The sequence below is a fragment of the Juglans microcarpa x Juglans regia genome, chromosome 1D (assembly GCF_004785595.1).
Source record: "Juglans microcarpa x Juglans regia isolate MS1-56 chromosome 1D, Jm3101_v1.0, whole genome shotgun sequence".
NCBI classification, from domain to species: domain Eukaryota; kingdom Viridiplantae; phylum Streptophyta; class Magnoliopsida; order Fagales; family Juglandaceae; genus Juglans; species Juglans microcarpa x Juglans regia.
Window position 1 is genome coordinate 12861055 of NC_054594.1, and position 26866 is coordinate 12887920.

The 26866-nt window shown below is 32.1% G+C and overlaps 1 protein-coding gene across 2 annotated transcripts; it reads left to right on the forward strand.

Annotated features, from left to right (window-relative positions):
• Positions 1 to 16148: 16148 nt before the first annotated feature.
• LOC121242905 (uncharacterized protein At5g08430) lies at positions 16149 to 25694 on the forward strand. Of its 2 annotated transcripts, XM_041140910.1 has the most exons (9): positions 16150 to 16399; positions 19273 to 19352; positions 19859 to 20046; positions 20779 to 21625; positions 21796 to 21908; positions 22199 to 22258; positions 23342 to 23392; positions 24888 to 24958; positions 25345 to 25694. In XM_041140910.1, exons 1-9 carry the CDS (start codon positions 16296 to 16298, stop codon positions 25535 to 25537), a joined length of 1707 nt encoding a protein of 568 aa, XP_040996844.1. In that variant the 5' UTR covers positions 16150 to 16295; the 3' UTR covers positions 25538 to 25694. The 2 variants fall into 2 exon arrangements, with proteins under 2 accessions (XP_040996853.1, XP_040996844.1); XM_041140919.1 differs by lacking the exon at positions 25345 to 25694 and having other exon boundaries at positions 16149 to 16399; positions 24844 to 24958.
• The last annotated feature ends 1172 nt before the right edge of the window (positions 25695 to 26866 follow it).

The window sequence follows — 26866 nt, forward strand, 5'->3', positions numbered from 1 at the left end:
CCTTTGATCGGATCCTCTCGAATATATAACCCACGAGGTCGATCGGGATGCCACGAGTGACCCATAAATCTCGCTCGATCCATACCGACCTCAATCTTAAGCTGCTGAGGGTCAATATTGTTGGCGATGATCAAATCTATGATCTTAAAGAAAGAAGATAAATCTACCTGCCTAATACTCTTCGTCCCATCATACACTGGAGCATCTGGACCAACAATCAAGTCTCTGACCTCATGATCAGTAAGTGTATCGATCTCATCTGTGTAAACAGGTCCCTCGTCTTGAGACATAACTGCATCACCTGAAGGATCAGAATCTCTAAGCTACAGGTTCGGATAGGCATTAAGAAGCCTAGGAATACCCAGATATGCAGCGAGTCCGTCCGTTGAAAATATGACAGGAGCTCTTCAGACACAGATCCCGTACGCCCCTCCATCGTCTGGGCTGGCACCACCGAGCTCTTTATAGAACTCAGTAACGATCTCAATGTAGGAAATGAGCTCCATTCCTTCATCTCGTTGATCTAAGATTGGTGCCCAACCACGATCATTGAATACTGATGGAAGGGAATGACCCTCCCATATAAGAGCCACAAAATCAAATAGTTTTACCTGTCGCTCAAGTAAAACAATCCGTTCTCGAACTGTTTGGATGGAAGGTTCCCCTGATCTACCACGTTTATGGCCCCTATAAGACATTATTATGAACCTGAAATTTTAAAAATAAAATATATATTCAACATTAGTGATAAAATCTAATTACGATAAAAAGATTTACAAAATTATATACTAATAGCAATTTAATAAATTAATTGATAGAACAATTCAATTAAACGATGAAAACAATTTAATAAGTTAATACAAAGTAAATGGTTCGAATGTAATATAAAGTGTTCTAACGATAAAATATGGTTGAACGGACACTGCAAACCGTTCGAACGTTTTAAAATTGTTCGAATGTCAAGGTTAAATCGTTCGAACGTGTTCGAATGAAAACCAGATCGAGCTCGGCCATGACTGAGTCAACTCAACGGCCATGAAAACACCCAAAAATGCATCGATTCCGTGGTTTCTTTGACAAAATACATACTACTCTTCATTTCTAAACATCCTACGGTAGATTTATGGTGTTCTACTGTGACTATTAATGAAAAAATACAATTTTTCTAGAAATAAAGAATAAAACCATAAAATCATAAAATAAACGGTAAAATAACTTTTAAAATGCATACTTTCACTTGGGAGGAAGAGTGTTTGACGTAGGTGTTGATTACAGCAGCAGACAGCAGCGATTGATGGGCGTTCAAACATTTTCTCTAGTTTTCAAACGGTGGGGAACGTAGCGTAAGAGAAAGTTCTGCCCGTGATAACTTATATGTGCATATCCGTTCAAACGTTTTATTTGACCATTCGAACGGTATTTGTTTTAAGTTTAGTAAAAATTTATATTAAATATATATTATATTTATAATTCTATAAATTAATATAATATATATACCATTATAGTAGATTATATATACTGTAATATATATGTAATATTATAATATATATTATAATAGTATAATACTTTAAATGAAAACATAATAACTTATATGTATTTTATTATAGTATAATAGTAATATATCATAATACTTTAATATCAAAGTGTTATATATGACGTTGTAATATATATATATATATATATATATATATGATAGCATATAGTACTATATACTATGAGTTTATACTTAACTAATATATAACATACTATATATTCCATTATACTTTACTATATAAGTTATATATGATACTATACAGCATATATATATAGAGTATAGATTACTAATATACTATCATCTTATAAATTTCTCTATACTTTATTATGTGATCTTAGTATATTTGAGACTATATATATGTGAGTATATATTACTAATATATATGATAGTATATATTACTAATAGATATCGTCTTACATTTTTATAGTATATTTTAGTATACTACACTGTATCTATGATATTTAGTATAGATTACTATATATATGATAATATATATTACTATATATACGATAGTATATATAACTAATACAAATGATCTTATAGTACTTTTCATTTAATGATGAAAAAATATATATTTAAACATTAAGGTGATGTGTTCAAACAATACTCGTAAACCGTTCGAATACATTATTTGCTTTTGAACTTATGAAAAAAGCATTCGAACGAATTATTGCAATGGTGGAAAAATATCCCGCCAATTAATGACTCTGGATTACCGTTTGAATGTTCTTTGTTATAGTTCGAACGGATTATTGCAGTGGTGGAAAAATATGCTGCCAATTAAAGACTCCTGGATTACTGTTCGAACATAATTTTTAGCCGATCAAATGGTATTCTAGAAATTTGTGCAGGCAGGAAAATTGGCGCGCTGAGATTTTTCGCGTTCGACCAAACTTTATTTACGTTCGAACAGTTGGCCATAACTTATAATCTTCCTCGCACGCCATCAGTCCCTCATTTTTCTCTCCTCTCTTTCACTCTTCTCCGTTTTCTCTCCAAAATCTTACATTTTCTTCACACAATCATTCATTCTATCATCTTACAAAGAGGATTGCTTAGTATATTTTGCTTAAAGGTATGACTTTCTTTATTATTTTACTTCTAAATCTATTATTTTTTTATTGACTTTGTAGTTTATATATATATATATATATATATATATATATTGTGTAGGTATTTGTTAGATTAAATACAAAATATGTTTGTTAGATGGTTGCTATTCGAAGTATATATGTTGTATGTTTGTTTTTTAGTGCTATTCGAAATATATATGTTGTATGTTTGTAGTGTTTTCTGAATATGAGTTTATGATGTTTTGTGAAATAATACTCATCTGAACTGGCTGGTTTTTGGAATTTGGGTTGAGACCATTCGAACGTGGTTATATACCGTTCAAACAGATAAACATGTTTGAACAGTATATTACCAAACTATCTTAAACTATCATATAAATATGTAATATTATAGTCGATTATATATAGTATATATATGTAAGAATTATTAATACTTAAACTCATATTAATATTTAAAAGATAATAATTATAAAACTATCTTACAACAAACTTAAAAGGGATAAAATAATATTATAAAAACATAAGGATTATTAATACTTAAATTCATATTAATATTTAAGTATTAATTAAACTATGAGGACTAACTTAACAAATAATAAAAGATAATTAATATTAAACAATGAGGACTAATTTAACAAATAATAAAAGATAATTAATATTAAACTATGAGGACTAACTTAACAAATAATAAAATAAAATTTTAATTAATACTTAAAATTAATTATAATGTATAATTAAGCTAATAAGTAATACCCATGATATATTTAGGATATTTAAAATACCCATGATATATATATATTGTATCATATTGTATTCTTGCATTTTTTTATTATTATTGTGTTTTAATATCGTATCTTCTACTTGGCATTGAAATAAACCTTAGACCCGTTTGAGAGTTATCAATCATGTTGAACAATTGATTGATAACTCTTGAATTGTCTAGAGTAGACAGTTTGAGATTGTAAGATCATTCTCGTAAACTATCAAAATATATCTGTTGCATCCGACATTATGATTTTGGTAGAGTCATCCCTTATTGTTCTCTGGATATGCAGTTTCAGTAAATGTGCATCGATGTATTACTCGTTGGTGTGCATGACCAAACGAGCATATTTGGAGAACTAGGAGGAGATGCTGCCGAAATTTTGTTAGACGTGATAGATAATAGTTGGTATGTTGGCGATTATGATCTTACAATCCCGAATTGGATAAGACCAACTACTCAGTGAAATGAAGAAATTGCACTAAATGTTAGATAATTGATTGTTTGTTGATGCACGCGATTGTTTACAATAGGATATTAGACATGGATAAGAGTTGGATGCAAGTTAGAGATCGGTTGGGTGAAGATTACAATGTATACGCTGAAGGAGTTAAGAAATTTTTAGAGTTCACATCCTGTACAATTGGCAGTGACGGTCGTATTAGATGCCCATGCCGACTTTGCAAGAATTTACGTCCTCATAAGATAGAGTTGGTGAGAGAGCATCTGTTTGTCTAAGGTATTGACTAAGGTTATACTGATTGGGTCTTACATGGAGAACCATATCCAAATCATTTGAACTTCGAGATGAAAAAGAAGACATTGATGAAGATGTACATCTTGAGGTTGTTGGTGAAGATCTCGAAGAGGATATGGAGTAAATGCTGGACGACATTGGTGCAGGAATGTTTATGGATGAAAGTGGAACAGATCCATCAAATTCAAATGATTCGTGCCATGACACTTTTACCCGCTTGTGGAATTATTCACAGTGTGAGTTATATCCAGGGTGTAGAAGGCAAAGTAAGTTGTCATTTACAGTTAGATTGCTTCATATAAAATCCATGTGTTGAATATTTATTAAGGTTGTCAATATGTTGCTCGAGTTGTTTAAAGAGGCACTTTCATCAGACAATATTTTACCCCGCAACTTTTACGAAGCAAAACAGTTGAAAAAATGACTCGGGTTTGATTACAATGTAATACATGCATGCAAGAATGATTGTGTGTTATTTTGGCGAGTAATATGTAGATTGTACAAATGCATGTGAGTAATCCGAACGATATATCAGAAGAATTATATGCATTGGCACGCGGTCCCTCGAGACACGCTGCTCGATATTCTGCATGTATTTCTCAAGGAAGTAGATATCACACAATTAATCAAGAACTTTATAGAAAAACACAAAATAGTGGTGTCCTTGTCGAAGGGAGTCATGATGGAGACAATGTTGATTTCTATGGAGTGATCATAGACATAATTGGAATGAGATATGTGGGGAAGCTTGTGGTTTATATATTTAAGTTTGATTGGTGGGATTTAAGCAATCCTCGAATGGGAAAATGGCAGGATGGATATTTTCTGAGTATTAATACATCAAAAAAATGGTATGAAGATGATCCTTTTATTTTGACTTCCCAAGCATCTCAAGTATTCTATTTAGACGATTCTCAGTTAGGAAATCAATGGCAAGTAATACAAAAAATTTTCCCTAGAAATATTTATGACGTTATCCCTGAGGTGGAGGGATAAGATGAAGAAGAAGATGATCCCTCCACTCAAGAAGCATACCAAGAGAGTCAACCTACCTTTAACTTATTTGTGGATTTGAGTCAATATGAGATTATCTCATTACATAGGGAAGATATTGGGGCTGAAATAGCTGAGGCTACAGTTGATCAAAGTGTTGACTCATCTAAAGTATCTACAGATGATGAGAGCAAATCTATAGATGAAACTGATACAGATGATTGATTGGTTTTGTGTTCACATTATACAGTATCTTGCAATTATGCCACCAAAGAAGAAGGAAGTTCGCATCCCATCTCCACCTATTCCTAGCTCTCCGTCTGACTCGCCATTAAAGACTGACTCTACGAAACAAGGTAAATAGCTAATACTCATTTTTTTAATTAAGATATATGATAATTGATACAAGGTAAATAACTAATATTATTTTATATAGATAACAGTACAATCTCGTCACAGACGAGACACTACTAGAGGTGTGATGTTGAAGAAATATAGTAAAGTAAGTAAGATTAAGGTTAACATTCTTGACGAACATACCGGAGGCAAGGGACAACAAGCAGCTTGGCTTGCTTCGCATGTGGGTGCTCTTACACGAACTTATGTACCTTTGGCTACGAGTTCATGGCATAAAGTCCCACAAGATGTGAAAAAACATATAAAGAAGCATTGTTTGGTATGTAATATTTAAATAATATTATTGATATTATTTAATATTTTAAATGATAATATCTTTGTGTATATTTTTTCAAGAATGACTTCGAACTAAATTTCGGTCGGAGAAATGAGCGTAGGACTGTCGAAGAGCTGATGTGTAATGCATTCCGCAAGTATAAGGCGGGATGTCATGAGCATTACAAGATGTACGAGAACAAGGAAGATGCACGCCAGCATCCTTTTCAGGATGTCCGACCTGAAGAATGGGGAAAACTTTGCGACATGTTTGAGGATCCATCATATAAGGTAAATTAAATGAATTCTTTATGTGTCATATTTGTAATTTTTCACTTACTAAGTTTTACAACTTCTATGCAGGAGCGAAGTTCTATAAACAAAATGAATAGATCGAAGTTAAAGATTCATCATCATATAGGCTCAAGATCTTTCCATCGCCTCTCTCAGAAATTGGTAATGTACTTTTTTTTATTCTATGTAATTTGTTTTTAATATAGATTTTATATCTTAACAATGTTTCTTGTAGAAAGAGTCAAACACCAATTATGATCTGACAAAATTATATAATGCACACATACTAATAGTAATGGAGAGTAGACTCATACCGATGCTCGTGAGAATTATATAAGTATTATAATTTTTTTTAATTAACCATATTTAAATTATTGTGTCAATATTAATTTTATATGTTGTGTATAAGATAAAATGGTTGCCTTCCGTGCTAAAGCTGCATCAGATCATAATTCATCAACAAGTGATGTTGAAATTTTTACACAAGTTTCGAGTCAACGTTCGGGCTACTTGAGGGTTTGGGTCGCTCTGTAAAGCCTTGAGACTCTTTATCAACGTCAAGCACTACTGTCGTTGCGTTAAAGAATGCAAATTCTAGAATCGAAGAATTGATGGCAAAACAGCAGGAGTTAGAAGCTCAATTGATGAAACAAACAGACATGGAGATGTGCATAAAACAACAAGAAGATCAACAAAGAGTGATGCAACCAAATGCAAGAACAACAAAGATAGATGCAGCTTCAAATGCAGATACTTATGCAACAATTCAAACCTTCAAACAATTGAATTTCATTAGAAGTGTTTTTGTATATTGAACAATTATATATCACGTATTGATAATCTTATTAGTATTATTAGTATTTTATTTATTTAGTTCTGACTTATTAGATTAATATTATTTATATTGAACAATTTGCAATGTATTTTTAAAATATAAATATCTATTTGGTTTTAAGTATTGTCCAAGAAAATAAAAACCATTCAAACTCTCATCAAACGTTCGGACATATATAAATCGGACACAACCGTTTGAACATCGCAATTTAGAGTTCGAATGGTAAAAAATTACATGCCGTTCGAACAAGCATTTCACTATTTACGTTTGATCATCAATTTTTTTGTTCGAACGTTTCTTCGTGTGTATTTGGTTAAACGGAATGGTATCGATCAACCGGTCATGAAATACTCGTTCGAACCGTTCCTCATTGTTCAAACGTTATTTCCGACGTTCGAATGGATTTTCGAGATGAATTTAATTCGTCCCAAAAAAAATCCGTTCGAACGCGATCGAACGGTCCAGTTTAATTTCGTCCCAAAAGATTTTTTTTTTAGACGAATTTGTGATTTTCATCACAAAATACCTTTTGGGACAATTTTATAGGGACAAATTTGGGACAGTTTTTTTCGTTCCAAAAGACCTTATTTATTGTAGTGAATTGTATTGGACGTGCAGTGAGTTAAATGGATATGGATGCCCAGGGTTGGAGGAGTGTTTGTTTTGTACTGTTTAAGTTATATACTAACTATTAGAGTGGAGGTTAGATTATTTGGAGATATATTTTTATTGTTTGGGTTGATGTTGGTTATGGGATTATGTGGTATTATTTGGCTGTCCAGTTTTGCCTGATGGTTGCTATTGGGCTAATTCTTTTGGATTTATATTTCGAGGCTTGGGAGTAAATGGGTGCTTGTTGGTTGTTGGATTTGTTTGTTTGCGGGTTGTTTCATGTACTTAACTAGTTATGAGCTTGTTACATTTTATTCTTGTGAAAGTGAAATATTTGTTAATTTAAGTTATGTACTAGTGAGTGGGGATTAACGTATGGACAAATATTTTCTAATTTAGGTTATTATGACACGGCTAGATTATGATCTCAAACCGTAAATAATACACTTTGAGAGTTAGGTAAATAAGGTTCCTATGCTAGACTTTACATAAAAGAAATGAAATGAGATTGATTTTGAAAATATGCATGCTTACTTTGAAAAGAAACCTGAAAACAACTCAGATATGTGTTCTGTATATTCATGAAATCTGTAAGAAGAAAAAGTATTTTTCGTCATAACTGGTGTAGATATGATCTTATTTTAGCATTCCATTTCTGAATTACAAAAAAGAGCGAATTTGAGATTTAAAAAGTTTTGCATTGATTAAATGAAGATGTTTTGATTCTGTTATTTTGAATATGTGAAATGATCTAAAGCTATTAAGTACTCTGTTTGGATACGATGTGTCATCTGAAAACCTTGTCATGAATTTTTGATTTTGTATCGTATTATAATCTGGTTTCGACATTATTTCTATTTTGTTTATGTTAAGGCCATACCAAGGGTATAATAGTGGTATACGGTCCTGTTAGTGTGCCACAGGTATAATAGTAGTATATAATCCCGCCACGGATATAATAATAGCATACGGCACCGCCACGGGTATAGTGGTAGTTTATAACCCTACCACGTGGGTTAAATATAGTCTCTGTCCCGATGTGATGCTCCGATTTGATATGAAGATGATGTCTCAGTTTATGATATGCCAAATGGTTGTTTTTGGAATAAGAATATTTTTTGAAAGTTTCGTTTTGATATTTTGTAACATGTTTTGATTCTGTATTCTGAAAGTAAATATTTTTTTTTGCATTCTGAACTCTGTAAATGCTCATATTTATATGCTATTATATATTCTTTGCTTACTGAATTGTTATAACTCACCCATTTATCTTCACAATACTTCAGATGACTTTGATGATTCAGCTAAGGATCAGTAATAGAGTGTGTAGGCAAGATTAACTGAGGATGGTAGTTGAGTACCTTAGGGTAATATTGCTGTTGGTGGATTTATTTTATTCAGTAGATAGGTTTCAGTATGTTAGGTGGTTTATGGAGACTTAAGTAAACTCTAGTTTATTTTACTACGTAATTAGAGATATGTGGAACAGTAAATCTATTTTATCTGGTTTATTGTATTGAGAATCTAACAAATGAGTAAGTGTCGTTAATTAGATTAGAGGAATTTATATTTGATTTGGAGTCTTTGGAAATATATATTTGTATTTAGAGAATATATTAGCATTGTTGAAGTTGATTATTAGGTAACAGGAGTTAACTCCCTAGACCTCCGGGATTTGGGCGTTACAGTTGGTATAAAAGACAGATTTGAGGTTCTACATATTATAACATATGAGATTTTGGATATTTGTGGATTTGGGAAGTAATTTTAGATCTGAGGTGTAGGAATTTGAGAACTAAGAGATGACTCTATTGATATTTAAGGTTTTGGAATCTGTAGGCTGCTAGACACTAAGATTGAGATTTTTGAAATATGCGATTTAGACCTTGTAGAGTTTAAAGGACTAATTTATCATAACACTCAAGGTGTTGGTCTATGAAATATGTAAGTTTTCTTGAGGCCAAGTATAAATTATAGGTGGTAGGAAAGGATCGGGTATATGATTGAAGGATTTGGGTTCCCTGAATTATGGTACACGAGTTCTGATCATGCAACATGACTAATGCGTAGAAATGTTATGGCATTGATTTTAGTGAAATGTAAAATCAGCATAGTTACACTTTGATTTTTACAATTCTAAAGGCATAAATGATTTTAGAATATGGAAAATATGAGCTTTATGAAATTTGGTTAAATTTAGAATTTAATTGTAATTAGTGAAAAATTATGGCCTTAGTGGCAATTTTTGAAAGATTATGGATATTTTTGTAAATACCAGTTCTTGAACCCTTTTTTTTTTTTTTATTATGAACATCTTTCTTATTAGTTTAAATCCTAATTTAGTACAATTTTGATTACAACCGCTACAATATTTTCACACTCAGGCAGTTTGTAAATTGACATCTAACTTACACCTTGATAAGTTATTTATGATTTATTAATAAATGTCACATTCATATATATATTTCATTTTGAGCATGAAATATCATGTTATATAATACATTGAGTACATGACTACTTACTTACATGGCATGTGAAATTTGTACAATTTTTAGCATATTGCATATAAATGTCATATTCATATAAAAGCTTGCTACATATGCATATGTCATGAACTATATTTTTCAAGCATAGCCTGAAAATAGTTTTTTTACGACCCCAAATGTTAGAATGAGAAATTATTCTTGTGAAACTCCTCTGTCCACTCTGGAATAAATAAAAATAGAGTGGTAACCCCTAGGTTGACGAAAAACAATTAACGAGTTTCAAATAGGTTCTTTTTAAAGAATGTCGGAACGAAGTCAAATGTTATGATACTTAAAGCTGGTGGGTATACATGTTATGATGATGTTATGTTACCAATACATTGAGAACAAGTCTGCAGACAACGTAGTTTCAACATGAGTTGTACTACAGTCACTGGCAGATACTCACAATGCATATGTGGAACTGTGACGATACCATACGTTATGACGTTAATTTTATGATTAAAATTGACTTGCTATAAATGATGAAACCTTATGATGAAATTTTAAGCTTTTTGGAAGTTGAATTGAAAAATGTTCTTTGTAAGAAAATGTGTCTCAGTTTTTCTGAAAATATTGAGGAATCTGGACTGGATGGGAGACATATATTGATTTTTTTGCATTGCACGCATTTCATTTTTATCATTCATCATGCATAATTTATCTTTGTGCACATTGGTTATTTAACTTACTGAGATTTCAAGTAAATTCACCCCTTGGACCCAACTCGGAATTATAGAAGTTGTGTCAAGACCCAACGAGGACAGACCAGATGGACCAATGGATCTTATTGATTGAAGAAAAGCCACATCTCGACAAAAGATTAGACATCATTTTAATATTTATAGCCCTAACCCTCCATGCATTAGAACGCATAAAGTAGTTGATTTAGCCACAAAGACTTATATTATCAAGAATAATTGTACTAAAATTATGCTACCTTATTATTTGAACTTATGATGGTTATAAATGACACTGAGATGTTTTAGTTTATTTTGACATAAGTTTTATTTAGTCACCCTTATTTCACTGCGATTATTATATACTGCTAGATATTTTTATAGGATGCATTGTATATTAATTGTCATGAACGGATATCTGTAACCTTGTATTACATGTTCCGACGTTTTAAGTCTCCGTTCCATCTCAAGCGGAAGTTAAGGTTATCACACTTAGGAGAGGAAAAGATGATCTAGATAGAGGAGGGTCCTTCTGTTATTTTTGGCGCTTTGATGAGAGACAAAAGTTGTAATGGTTGATTTTATTAGCAATATATCTGAGTATTGATTTAAAAAAAAAAAAAAAAATAGAAGTTTTGTTCCTATGAGTTTGAGAGTTTGGTATAGGCGTAAGAGTACTTCGGGAGTCTCCCAAAGAAGTTTGGCGATGTGTAAGTCCACTCTCTCAAAACTCTCTTTTCACATGAACCAGTTGGCCTTAGGAGTTAGGATTACTATGTAAGAACTGTCCATCGATTTAGGGTGAGAACTCTAATTATTATTATATTTCAAGAGAAATTCCATGCTCTCTATACTAAAGCAAAGAGCCAAGTAAAAACTTGGTCTTTATACACAGATCAGGACTTGGGACACACTGAGTGAAGTAAAAAGGCATAATTTGGGTTGTCTATTGAACACCAAAGTTCCTGAACATATTCACTGTTTTTGAAACAATAAAAAAAAACCGTATATATATATATATATATATATATATTATAGAAACCTAACGTAAAATTGTTGCCTATAAATGAGATAAGATGAGAAATCTGTTAATAGTAGTTAAATAATTTGAGTTAAGATATTTTATTAGATTTTAAAAAATGAAAGAAAAAAATTGAATAAAAATATTATAAAGTTATAATATTGTTATAATAAAAAAATTTTAATATTAATTTTATTTTGAAATTTAAAAAAGTTGAGTTGTTTTTTAAGTTTTGTTTGAAAATTTGGAAAGTTTTAATGACTAGATAAAAAAATTAAAAATTTAAAATTAAAAAATATTTATATTTAAGTGATATTTGGAATGAAATGATATAAGATGTCTTCCCAAAACGAGATAAGGTAGGGGATGTTTTGGAAGGAGAAGATATGAACTCTAATTAATGAAAAGCTTACTGACCCATGCACAATGACTGTCTTGCCTAAGATTGTTATTATATGTAGAAATATGAACATGCTTTTTACAATTTGGTTACGAGCTCTAACTACCATTTTAAAATAGATAATTGATATTTACAGTCTTGGAGTATTAATTCGTACTCCATTTAAAAAAAAATAAAATAGATAAATTTGAGACCTACATAAAAAATTATATTTTAATGATAGCCTCCACTTTTTTCAAATAGAATATACGAAACTGTACACTTTAGAAGTGTATATAGCATTACCCAATTAATTATGCTTATTAATTCTACTTCAAATATATTACACTTGGGTTGACATTATTTATGCGACAATATAATTTCATCAAAGTTAGTTTAAATGTGCAAATAAGAAATAAGATAATGAATGTGGTGATTGATGAGATGTTAACCATCGGTTGAGTGGCAGTGATTTCAATTAAAAACCCAATGGTCAAGTGGGCCGGGGCCCGGGGTGGAAGTTTTCTCGATGAAAACTCGCTGTTAAGTGGAGCGGCCGATTAGGTGAGAAATACGTTCGATGAAAAGCTATCTAGGCTCTAATTCAAAGCTTCATTTCGATGTTGAGATAAAATATTTTATTTATTTTATTTTTTTAATATTTTAATATAATTTAAATATAAATATTTTTTAATTTTAAATATTTAAATTTTTATCTTATCATTATAATTTCTCAAACTTTCAAACTAAATATAAAAAATAATTCAAGTTTTCTAAATTTTTAAACAAAAATAATATTAGAAATTATATTCTAAAAATATTTTAACTTTTTAAAAATATTAGAAATTTCAATTTTCAATGATGATGTGATTGCATTGATTACTTGCAACATAGATTGTAAAATAATTATAAAAAGTATTTCTATGCATCGGCCTATAGTCGCAGCACACTTCACATTATTTTTTTATTTTTATTTTTTACCGCAGCACACCTCATGTGCTGCGGCTATGGGCTGATACAAATACATTTTCAATTATAAAAGCTCTTGTGTATATTACAAACCTTCTTTCATTTATAAAATAATTATAAAAATACTTACTTATCATTAAATAAATAAAATAAAATAAAAAATCACAACAATAAAAATAAGCGGTAGAATTGAATGGTAAGAGTAGTATTTTCCTTTATGTATTACTCCTTAGAGCCACACAAGTCTACCTTATTTAATCTATCATATGTCACATTGGCTCTTCGATTATGCAAAGCCCAATATTATTTCACATTCTGGTTTAGTTACGAAATTCAAACTATTTCATCTCATATAATTATTATAAATTTATTAAATTTTAATACAAAATATAATAAATAATTCAATTTTTTCAAATTTCAAAACAAAAATAATATTAAAAAATTATATTCTAATAATATTTTATTCAACTTTTAAATTTTATCTCATATTATCTGTGTAACCGAATGAGGCCAATCTGTTTGGTAAAACAACATTTCTCAAGTATTTTTCTATATTCTCATATGTTTTCTTTCCAAACATCACTCAAACATAAAATATTTATAATTTTTAACTTTTTCATCTAATTATTACCAAATCATTATAACTTTTTTAATTTTTCAAACAAAACACAAAAAATAATACTATTTATTTCAAAATTCAAAATAAAAATAATATTAAAAACTTATATTCATTTTTTTTTATTTTTAAATATTCTTATTCACTTCTTCTCTCCCATTTTCTAAAATTTAATAAAACATCTTAATTCAAATTATTTTAATATTATTTATAGATATATTGAGATATTCTAGATATCCAAACATACGTAGATCAACTCTTAACTAGGTAATTAAACAATACATAAAACACCTTCACACATTCTTTTTAACCAAAGTTCACTTTTCTACATAATTAATATATTCCAAAAATACCGTTTGCACAATAACAAGATTATAAACTATATTTTCATTCCAGCTTCACATTTTGCAATTCAATATCAAGGATTCAAAATATAATATTTTTTTTACCCACAAGTTCAGTTGTCACCATCACAAATTCCACTTGACATTTATTAATCCACGAAGTCTAGAAGATTTTGGTACAAAAAGCATCCAAAATAATTCCTTTCATATTGCACATTCTCATAATGTCGAATAAAATACATGAGTTTTAGCAAAGTATATCTTTCAAAACCTACAAATTCACCTTATTTTTTAGAAAATTTTTATTATCAATATGGTGTGTAAAACACATATAGTAAAGTATTTACATTACATAATTTGATTTAAAAGATAAATTTTAAAATTTAAATCATACAAATCAAATATTACCATGATATAGACGATATACTCTTAAGATCCGTTTGAATAGTGAGATGAGATGAGATGGTCTTAAATAAAAGTTGAATAAAATATTGTTAAAATATTATTTTTTAATATTATTATTATTTTGTGATTTGAAAATATTGAATTATTTATTATATTTTTTGTGAGAATTTAAGAAAATTATAATAATGAAATGAGATAAAACCGTTTTCATATCCAATCGGGGCCTTAACTAGTGGCATTCATGGTTACAAGTTGTTGGCCAATTCCATCAAAAGAAAAGATTATTTAGTGCATCCTTTATTTTTAGGTTTTTTTTTCTTGAAAAAGGAATTTAATTCTTAATCATGAGACTGATTAACCATTGCAATAGGCTGAATACAGGACGACATACCTCCAACATCTACTAAATAATGTTCACAAATGTGCAAAGCACCCTTTTGCTTTTGCTGGTACATGACTTTTCTATCTTAAGTCACAGTGTTGGAAAGGGCTAATCATGCAATCAACAAAATCTTAAATCTCTAGGTATTTTTAATTTCCCGTGACATACATTGATGATCTTGCACTAATCAACTTAATTAAGGATGATCGAAACATGGTTTGCCACATGACATTTAAGAATTCTCCACTAATCTCTATTGAGATTACGTTTGGATACTAAAACGTTATCAGATGATCTAAATTATCTGTAAATAATAATAAATTAAGATATTTGAATAAGTTTTGTAAATTTATTTAAATATATAAAATAAATTAAAATATATTTGAATTTAAAGTTAAAAAAATAATAACTAATATCAATAATATATAAAATAAATTAAAATATATTTGAATTTAAAGTTAAAAAAATAATAACTAATATCAATAATTACTTTGAAATAGACTGACATGATATCAGCCCCCAAACTTACCCTAAATCTTGAATTTCAAATCAGATAGAGTGCTTGATATGAGGGTTTCTCGATTTTAGTAAGGTTGTAAGCACGAATGACATCTGTACTCTTAACAAAATAATAACTACTAATACTTATCTACTAAATTTAATTATATTTGTATTAATCATTTATGTTTTTATTAATTATATATACATCACATATTAATTATACCTAATTGCTACTAAATCTACATAATATAGATTAAACCCTAAATATATTATATTAATGAAAAATTGTATTACTTTTTTGTTGCCAAAGTTAACATTACCTATAGTCACGTTAACTATAGTTACTTTGTCAACATAATATGCACTAACGCATACTTTAAATATTAACACACATTTTGTTCAAAAAACAAAAACATTTAAGTATAAGTAAAATAATAGTAAAAAATTTCTAAATGTATTTTGTTATAAATCAATTACTACTTATTTTCATATTTTATATCTGATAATTTTTTTTTTTTATAGAATGTAAAATAATAAATAGTAACCGATAAAAAAAATAATTTTTTATAAATAATAATGCTGTTCATGAAAAACAGTACCACTTCACTTATCAAACATAACTATTACGACCGTACAACGTGTTCTTTATGTCCACGCAAGTAGGGAAATTCTGTGATAAATATTTTTTCTTTTCTGGGTTTATGGAAAATTAATTTTAGTATTTTGGGTTTTCGAATTTTTGAAAAAGTAGTTCGGTTACAAACATGTTTGGACGACTTTTTAGTTTTAAGTCTTTGTTTCTTTTTTCTTTCCCAAGTTACCAATTTTAAGAGGACACGAACTCCGTAGGCCAAGGAGGGATTGCGACTGAGAGAGAGGGAGAGAGGGAGAGTCTGCATAATCGGAGTCCCATTGTTAAGCAGGAAGAAAGAGTTGAAAAATGAGGAAGTGTAAGAGAAAGCAAAGGGTTAACAAAGAGACTGAAACAGAGGATTGGTGTTTCGTGTGCAAAGACGGTGGGCAGCTCATCATCTGCGAGTACGGGTGAGGATTTTTCTTCTCTCTTCTTCCTGGTTCCGAAAAGCTTTCCTTTATGGTAGGCGTGTTCGTGAAGAATGTGGGACTTCTCTGTGCAATACACGTTTTGTCTTTTTAAAATATGTTACTTCGATTGTAAAACCGGCTCTGAGTCGCTGTTGGAATAATAAAAAAAAAAAAGCTGATAGAATTTTTAAAAAGAAATTCCTTGTTTGGAAAACCAGCCGTTATTCCTTAAATTAACCCACTTTTTATCACTGTTTTTAATTAACCATTAAACAAAAGAAATTATTTGCATGTGCCATTTTAGTCTTTGTAGAACTGGTCGGTCGTATAGTTTGCGTGCTATGCTGAAGGCGACGCCTGCAGTTCATTGGTTTTGTGTTTTTGGAGGGCTAAGCCTTTTCACGCATGGTTCATTGATTTTGCAAATTTCTTAATTTTTTTCCCTATTAGCATTTAGGGCGCCTATGTATTTTTGGATGGCTACTTTGGAAAGTGAGTACCCAAATCAGTGAGCATGTACACATGTTGATGTTGCAACTTGCATCTTGTTTGCCACTATTTTATAATGTTTTGTCTTTTGTTTTTTAGTTTTGTTAATTTTTTTTTGTCTCTTTCCTTGACGAGTCGTTTATAATATTGCATTACATAACTGTCGGTATCGTGTAAATTAATGGATGCAGATAGTGATCAGTGGGAATACGGAACACTCACCTCTTATTTATTTCGTTTGAAAAAAAGGGTATTAGAAAGGCGGAAGCTTTCTCGATACTTGTTCCATTTATTTTCTTCTCCCTTTCTTCGCGCTGGTCGATACTTTCTATTTTTCCTGGCCAGACTGAGCTATGAAATCAGGCGTACTTTCTTATTTTCCTAGCCAGACTGAGCTATGTATTTAGTGGTTTTGTATTCGAATAGAATCAAATTCAACTAGCTACTCGAGATAATTAATTGGAGAGAAAAAACAAATGAAACCTATGGTAACACTGCAGAATCTAAGATGGTATTAGGCCTTAGAAGAAGATAAGATACAAATGTTTAACTTTAGGTGTTTCTTGACCATTTTGTCCGTTATCCTTTCCCACAAGCTTAGTATCACTTGTCTTTGGTGGGGTTGAGGTCAAACTTCAGCTCAAATTCATCTTTGAAGCAGTGTCTCTTTACGGTCATGCTCTGGTAGAGCGTGTTTGTCTTGTTCTTTTTTGCCAAAATAAAGCACATGGCCACTTAAACTGGAGATTGTCTTTCTCTAATCATGTTTTAAAGGTATTGGTAAACACTTAATGCATTACACTACCCTAGTGTCCTATTCTAATCTTGTTCTATTGTTCTAGAGGTTTTGTAAATGCTAAGGCCTGGTTTGGTTTCATAAACCTTTGAAACCATCTCGTCCCATCTCATCTCAATATTCAAACACCATTTAAGCATAAACATTTGTCAATTTCAAAATTTCAACTTTTTCATCTAATCATTACCTAATCGTTATAAATTTCTCAAACTTCAAAACAAAATACAAAAAACAAAAAACAATTCAATTTTTTCAAATCCCAAAACAAAAATAATATTAAAAAATTATATTCTAACTCTCTTTTAACTTTATAATATCAAAAATCCCAAAACAGGTTTTTTGTATTTTATGTTTGGGGATTAACCTATCTCCAAGGAGCAAAGGAGTTATAAATGAGCATTCTGTTTCTGCAGCCTTTCTAATTCATTTGGGAAAGCAACACTTTGCATCTTCAAACTACCACTTTTGAGAGGTTACCCTCAAGTCACTGTTTTCTTTATTCAAATTGTACTCAGTAAACTTTTGGCATTAAAACAGAGGAAAAGTCTCATTGTTGGCCTGCATGTGTCATAGTTAAGGGTGAAGTTACAAAATGATCTAATAATCTCATGGTGTAGGTGGAGGGGAGCCCTCTATCCCATTGAACCGTCCACCATGGTGGGTGAGCTTCCCACCAAGGGGTGCTGGGGGACTTCACCCCGAGGCGTGGGGGTAGCCTATCCGTGGCCCCCTGGCATTGTGATCTGCAATGCAGGTGGGTGTGGATCGCGGGGGAGAGCTTTTTTATTTTATCTAAGCTAAGGCCATTTTCATCAACGCATGTTAAGATTATGGCATTTGTTGGGCACACCCACATTTTTAGTCCAATTTAAAGCCAAAATTCTAGAAAGAGTGCAATTAAAAAATAAGTGTATTGAACTTATCAAAATGTGATAAGTACTTTTAGAATGTAATCAAAATATGTATAATTCGTTTCTGGAAAAGTTAGACTTGTACTTATTAAGCAAATGGTAAAAACTAGACAAGCCTATGGGAGTTTCCTTTGTGGCATTGTTGAAAGTTTGTAGTGATGGGGAGTCTCTCCTTATTTGCTATAGAATCTTCCCATCCTACCCAGATTTTTTGGTTAATCTTTGGAGAGTGCAAAAGGGTTCTTGCTATTGAAACTTTTATGTTTCCTAATTAATTATGTCTCAAAGGATCACTTTCTCCTCATTTGATTACGGTATCTTGCATTAATTTTTTTTGATAATGTGAATTTTCACCAAGGCAGGGCCCTTCTCAAGTATGGGATGCCATAATTAAGAAGCTTGGAATTTGGCAGGTTAGATTTTCCAGCAACTTAATGAGTGGTCATTAGGAGCTTGGACGCTTTTTGTACATATGATAATCTGTAATAATCTTCTGCAAAACTTAACGAGTGAGTTTGGTCCAATTAAATAATGGGATCAGCTTGATTTTCATTAGCATATTTGTGTGTTTCTTTCTGCTTCTAGTGGGGATCCAGACAAATTCTATGATGACATTTTTAATGGCTTAATAGAGATTTTTGTCTATGCTAATATTTTATTGTATCCACTGATTGCAGGAATTGCCTGAAAGTTTATCATCCTGGATGTGTGGGAAAGGATGATTCACTCTTGGATAATGGAAAACGCTGGACTTGCAGTAAGCTATTTGCATTTTTCGAATAAGATATGTTAAGATTTGATAAGAGCTTTGGTTGAAGTGGTATGCTCATTCCATCAGAGTGGGAGAATTTCCCCTTGAATTACTCAGGGTGCACTGACAGGAAATTCCTTGCCAAGGGCTTGTGCACCCCTTGGATTAGTCGGGACTTTGTTCCAGACACCCGGTGCCAATAAAAAAAAAAAGATTTGATTGTGTGGGTTTTTTTTTTTTTCTATCAAAATCTCTGCTTAATATTTATTCTAGAATTCTCTCTGTTTTATAAGCTCGTTGAACATATTGGTACTCCAATTAGTTGATGGAAAGGAAAACCTTGTTTAGCATTTTTTTAACTGATCACTTTATATGTTGAAATTTCCTACAATTGAATGAACACAGTGATTTCCCACTTTATATTTTTATTTGACTGGAATTTTTATCTCATTGTTTCTTCAATCCTACACTTGCCTTGCAAAATGATAAAGTGATATGTTTTCACTTATCAGATTGTCATTCTTGCTTAAGATGCCACAAAACCCCAAAGTTTCATTGCTTCTGCTGTCCAAATGCTGTATGCGCTAGGTGCGTCAATGCTGCCAACTTTGTTCCCGCCAGTGGGAAGAATGGATTCTGCTACGAGTGTTTGGAGCTTGTTCTACTAGCAGAAGAAAAGGTGGAATACGACTCTGATGGGGTATGTGGCAGTAATCTTACAAGCATAGTACGAAATAATATGACTACTGAGCTTAACTTTGTAATTGATGTGTATGTGTACAAGTCTTAGGGGTGTGCACAATTGATTCTGTTTATTGTTAAGGTGGAAATTCAATACGAACTGACTGTGCAATTTCAAGGAGATGGAAACTTGGCACTAACGGATGGATATGAATCACCATATAGTGTTGACAATTTTTTAGTCAGTTGGGTTTCTGTGCAGGTTGCTTTGTTTGTCCGTAGTTGATTGCTGTCAATTGAGTGGAGGGTAGAGAGGTGTCTCGGTGAGATTGTGACTGGCTAGTGTGGTTCTGCTGCAGTGTGAGTTATTGCTTTGTTTCCCAAGTGGATGTGAGTGGGGCTGCCTTGTGCACCCTACCATAGTTGATCCTCTGTATGTCCATTGGTTTTAAAAAATCACTTGTATACTTATTATATCTATATGTATTCAGTGGGTTTGCTGTCAATCAGTTTCTCTGAATATAACCAATCTCTGCGGAAGGGAGGGAGATCTATTATCTCTCTGTTCATCGCCCATCAAATAATTAAGCTATTGCTGTCATATGAAAAAGATGACAAAGTCCATGGTATATAACCAAGAAGTTGCTTAAACTTGCAGTTATTTTTCTAGAAATTTATTCTAAGGTTTAATGAGCTAGTAATCATGTTAATTGTTCGTTTATTATTTAGCTGCATATTTGTTGATTTGTAGGGCAAGATAGACTTTACAGACAGAGATACATACGAGGGCCTGTTCAAGGAATATTGGGAAATCATAAAGGAAAAAGAAGGACTGACTTTGGATGATGTCTATACTGCAAAAGCTAAGATTAAGAAGATTGGATATTTCTCTAGTGGTTCCGGCTCTGTTAAATTTGGTGAGGATGAAAAAGAATTGACAATATCTGATTGTGATATGTATGATATGGAAGAATATAAGCCATTTTACAAAAGGAGGCAGCCCAAGGTGCTACAGTTTTCAGGTTGGGGATCAAAACCTTTAATTGAATTCCTCAAATCCCTTGGTACAGATACAACCAAACAGTTATCACAATATGATGTTGATTCTATCATCTCTGAATACATTCGGGAAAACAACCTTCTTGACCCACAAAATAGGAAGAAGGTTATTTGTGATGAAAAGCTGCGTGCTCTTTTAGGAAAGAAATCAGTATCTAAGAGGAGAATACCTAATCTTCTGGATGCCCATTTTGCTGAGAACTTGGTCCAATCAGAAGACGATGGAATTGAGAATGAAGATAGAAGCAATTTGGAAGACAAAAGTGAAAATCTTATGGTAGCATGTCAGAGGCAGAGAACACCGAGCTCAGATAAAAAATCTGCAGAAGTGGAAGTTGAGATTATTATGCAACAGACTGGTTATGCATCTATTGTTGCTGAGAATATAAATCTTGTCTACTTACGGAGGAGCTTAGTGGAGGAGCTATTGAAGGACCATGAAAATTTTGAGGGCAAAGCAGTGGGAAGTTTTGTAAAAGTCAAAGCAGACCCCCGAGATTATCTGCAGAAAAATTCTCACCAGCTTTTGCAAGTCACAGGTAATTGTTACAAGGCAAAATGACTGCTAGCATCATTGTAATGTTTTCTAAATGTGTTTGGTTACTATTTGAATTATTTGGATTCATACAAAATAGGTTATGTTGATGATTATTTATTTATTTTCTTCTCTTTTTCTTCCTTTACTTTCTTCATTACTTTGTCTCCTCAGGCATAAAAGAAACCTTAGCTGCTGGTAAAATGAGCAGTGAAATTCTCTTGCAAGCTTCCTGTGTACCATTGGACATTCACATATCTATGCTGTCTGATTCTGACTTCACTGAGGTAACTAAATTATTTTGAAGGTTCCTCATTTTCCCTCATTTCGATAACAAAGCAAGATTTTAAAAAAAGAAATATATATATGTATATATATATCAGACTCAAAATCATACAAATCAATTACTTTATTGCAATAATCATGATAATATATTAGAAACAGGCATTTGCCCGTTTTGAAATAAATGTTCCTTTGAACAGTTGCATCAAATAGAGTCTCTAGTTTGGAATCAATTCTGTTGATCACAAATACCTAGCACAGCATTTGTGTTACTAACCGTGTGGTTTGTTTGCAGGAGGAATGTGATGATTTGCGGCAAAAAATGAATAGCGGTCTGCTTAGAAAACCTACCGTTGTATGTATTAATGACTAGTATATGTACTGAAATAATCATTCTACTTCTTTAACACAGTTTTTTAGGAACAGCTAAAGAAAACTGTAGAACAATTCTGGATAAAGTGCTTAGCTAGAATGAAATTACATCTACCGAAACTGACTTTGAAATTCTTCTTACAATAGTTTATTTGATCTTGATGCTTTTTCCAAAGTCCCATAAAAAAGAATTTGCTAAAAAATAGATGTGGAAAAACCTTACAGCGCCTTTCTAAATCTATATAATGGCATAATAGGATTTTCGAGGGAAAAGCTATGAAAAACCGTATCTATTATCCCAATAAATGTTTTAGAAGTTGTAACTACTTGGATGTAATGCCAATTTATTCTCGCTGTATTTTATTTAATTTTTTTCTACTCAAAGAACAAACCCTTCTTCACTTACTGATCAAAAAGAATGACCCCTTCATTGATCTGAGTTTCTTTCCTCAACCATATCTTCCAAGAAAATCAGAAATAAGGCCTCGAGTGGATAAAAGTTTATTGTTCTTTTTCCTGCTCTTAACCTCTGCTTAACCTTCCCAGCATCTTGTGAAAAGGCTCTATATGATAATTGAATAGCTGTGTGAGAAAATTACTCTTTATTTACCTTTATTTGTTGTGTGCACAAAAAAGTTTACTTAGATAATGGAAAATTAGTACCTTTAATTGCTAAAATTATACTTGTTGGGCAATTTTAGAAGTTTTGGGATGCCTTCTAATGCTCAGACTGTAAGCTTTTGTTAATGACATATAGTCCTTGTAGCAAGTCAACACTTGGATAATTCATATGGAGCTTTCTCCAGAAAATTCATTCCAAGGACTAGAGCCTTTAGTTATATGGGACACTGTTTTCAAAGATTCCATCTTCTAGGTCCTACTGTAACTCCAGAACTGTTGAGAGAGACTTGGGAAACTTGTGGTTGAATTGTTCTATTAGAGATAATGAATATTCTTGAAAAAAAATTAAGATATTGGATTTTCTTGTTCTTAATCTCTTTGTTGCATTACCTTCTATGTTTAATGTAGGGAATCAAAATCTGAGCCAGGATTTGTTGTTTGACAGGTGGAACTTGAACAGAAGGCCAGAAGTCTGCATGCAGATATAATGAAGCAGGTATGTAGTCTGATTTAATGTTAATGACTTTTTTTATAGGTAAATTTAATATTAATAATTACATCAAGTATAAAGGTTTTAACATATTTTGGATCTTTGAAGTTTGTGATTGCGGTCAACATGGTCATTGAGATTTTAATTCAAGCAATATTATCCCTGAAGTTTTGATTTGCTTCAGTTGAATCAATCTGTGCAACTCAATTAATCGTATTACGATTAAAAACTGCAAGAATTATTCTTGACATCAACACGAAATGGTCAAAACCATTTCCCACATTTTCTTGCCTTTACTGATAGAAGTTTGTCACTATAGGGACTGAAAAATTTAGTTAGTTAGGACAGAGCCACTGGCAAGAACATCTCCCTCGAGGAATATGGGATCCCATATAGCACCTACACTCATTAATCAGTATGGGGGTATCACATTATACAAGAGGGAGCCCCAAAATCCTCGAGAACCAACTGCTTGGGAAAATTGGCTCCATCAATCACATTTGGTTTGCCATTGGTTGTCTAAATCTACGATTTTTGGCATCTTGTCCATTCCTTTAAACCTAAGCCCAATGAGAGAGTGCAGGCCATTGATGATGGTGTCCATGAGGCAGAGGAGGAAGAAATGATGAGGAGGCTGTTATGGATTACACTTGATTTTCATTTTAGATAAATATTTCAGTTGGGGTTAATCATATGAGGAGAGAAGGGGCATATTGGTGAAATAAAGAAAATTTCCAGGCAGAAAAGCTGTAATTTGATGTGAAATGTATTTTTCTGAGACTCCATTCAATAAAATGCCGAAGTTGGACTCTCTTTCTTTGATTTCAGTGTTTGGGATTGGGATCTGATATGAATAAGGCTTGCTCAAGATTGAGGGAAAAAAGGAGAAAACTTCCTCTCAACATTCTATTATAATATGTGACAATCATCAATATAATTGACTTAGCATTTATTATAATGATATTTTCCTTAATGCCAATATACATTCCTTAAGACAAATATACTTTAACTCTTGCCCTTGAGTTGGAGCATATATATCATTTAAACCCAGTTTGGAACAAATAAACAATAACCAATCAAGCACAAAGGCTTGGTAAAATGTTTGCTAATTTGTTTCCAGACTTCATGAATGGTATAGATATATATCTCCACTGAGTATATTCTTCTATTGAAATGACAATCTACTTCAATATATTTGGTTCTTTCATGGAAAACAAGATTAAATGAAATATGGTGAGATAGTATGATCTCATCTTCATTAAATCTTTAGTTGCTGAAGACGCTCATAATGCAAATGAATCCCTTGTTCTATAGTTGTATCTAGTGAAGTTTGCAATGCTTTATCCTTGCAACATTGTTAATTGCACCTGAAATGTTGTCTGTTGCATATGTACATTAGCTTGTCATCTAATTAGATTCTTTTGGTCTTATAATCAAATGATTTGTTATACTACTAGGTCTTCATTATCTGATCCTCTACATCTTATACACATGTTTTTAGAGAATTGAAAGAGAGCTGGTTTTGTTACAAAATCAGATCGATCGGGCAAATGAGAAGGGCTGGAGAAGAGAATATCCTTCCCTGGTGTATTTATAATCTTAAAAATATTAGGAACTCTTACATATGCCAAGTTTGTTATAGATATTCGCATGCACCATCACAGAAAGTAAAAGCTCTCATCCGTTGAAAAAATGAATGGCATTTCTATGAAAAAAATTTGATATTTACATTACAATACACAACTTTTTATGCACTATTTCGCTCTTTTCTATACATTGGACACATCATCTTAACTGATTCATCTCCTCCGAATAAACTGGGGATGACTTTTTTAAGCATAGCCTAATAACGTTCAGTGTCATCTCTACCCATTTGCCGGCTTGTGCAGTTCAGCTTTGTGTTTGTTGTATTACCTGAATGTTACCAGCTGCAGACCTTAACCTACTTTGTATTAAACATTATATCAATTTCTTGACCGAAGAGAATTACTCAAGAAGGCTTCTGAGCAGCAACGATTGATGAATCAGCAGCCAAAAGTTCTTGCAGAGGTTGTAGAGGTCACAGGTTCTTCTGGAGACTTGTCTAAACAAGGATTTCCTTGCTCTCCACAGTCGATCCTTGCATGGAATCCCAAAACTCCTTGTACTTAAACCATCTTTTTCTTTAATTAGTGAATGATTTCTAGTAGTATGTTTGCAACTAAATCGAACTGATTTGCAGATTAGTTGTTCAAGATTTGTTTGTTTAATATTTTGTTTAGAGTTCAAGCAATGCTCGATCTCGTCATCAAAGTTATGTTATATGTTTGAATTTTGTCTATTTAGTTGTGGAACAGTCTTTGCTCATATAAAGTAAATTACATAAGATTGGACATTAGCTTGTACATCCTCCATAAGAATTCTATCAGAAGTAAAACTTAAAGCATCTTTTGCGAAATGATGAGCCACTTCATTTGCAGATCTTCGAACATGAGATATCTTCCCAGTTTGTAATGACTTAAGAACTCTGGTTTCATTTGTAATGTGGCCACAGCTGCCTAGAGACTCCTCAGCATGTTGGATGGCATTAACCAATTGTTTTGCATCTTCCTCTAGTTCCACCATGTGATTGGTATTGTTAGTTGTACAACACAACTCCATGCATCTTGTGCAGATGGGCATTCCTACAATACATGTTCAACAGTTTCCTCAGACTTTCCACATATTGGACAGGTTGAATCTTGTAAAATTCTTCTTCTACAGAGATTAGATCTTGTTTGTATAATATTAATACAAGCCTTCCATTCAAAGTATCGAAAAAGCAGAATTTGAACATGAGATAAACATAGTGATCAAAACAGATTTATTCATGTTCAGAAAGGGGAAGACTACAGAAAATGAAAATACCTCTTATATACAACATTCACCTCATATTCCCTAGTCCAGTCTTAAAAGCTAACCTATCTCACAACATCAGGTTTTCCTTACTACCTCATTGCGCTGCTCCTTGCTTTCTCCAAAGAACCCAACTTCGCAAGATCTTAGCTGTTTAAGATCTCAAAAGTGAGTTTTTGTCCCATGTCTAAATCCCTTTTATAGGGCAGGACTGCCAGACGCATTCTAACTTACTTATGCTTGGATATGAGTCCTTTAGCCTTGACTATGATATTGCAGGATAACAGAGACAGAAGGTTAGGGCATGGTTCACATTTCTTTACCATTCTCCAACTCCTCAGCCCTTCCTTGAATGAAGGTTTTCCACATGGCATCAGATCATACATCTGAGTTCAGATGATATGAATTTTTGAGTCGTAATCCCTTCAGTAGACCCATTCTGGATGCAACCCTTCAGATGGATTGTGGGGTTCTATGTACATCACTGCCACTCTTTTGAACTCTTCCGTGTTATTCCAAAAAGCTCCCATATCTGCTTTAGTTTGTCCTGCATTGTTGCTCGCCTTGGGCAAGTAAGCTCTTGTCTCATCAGAGCTATGAGCCTCA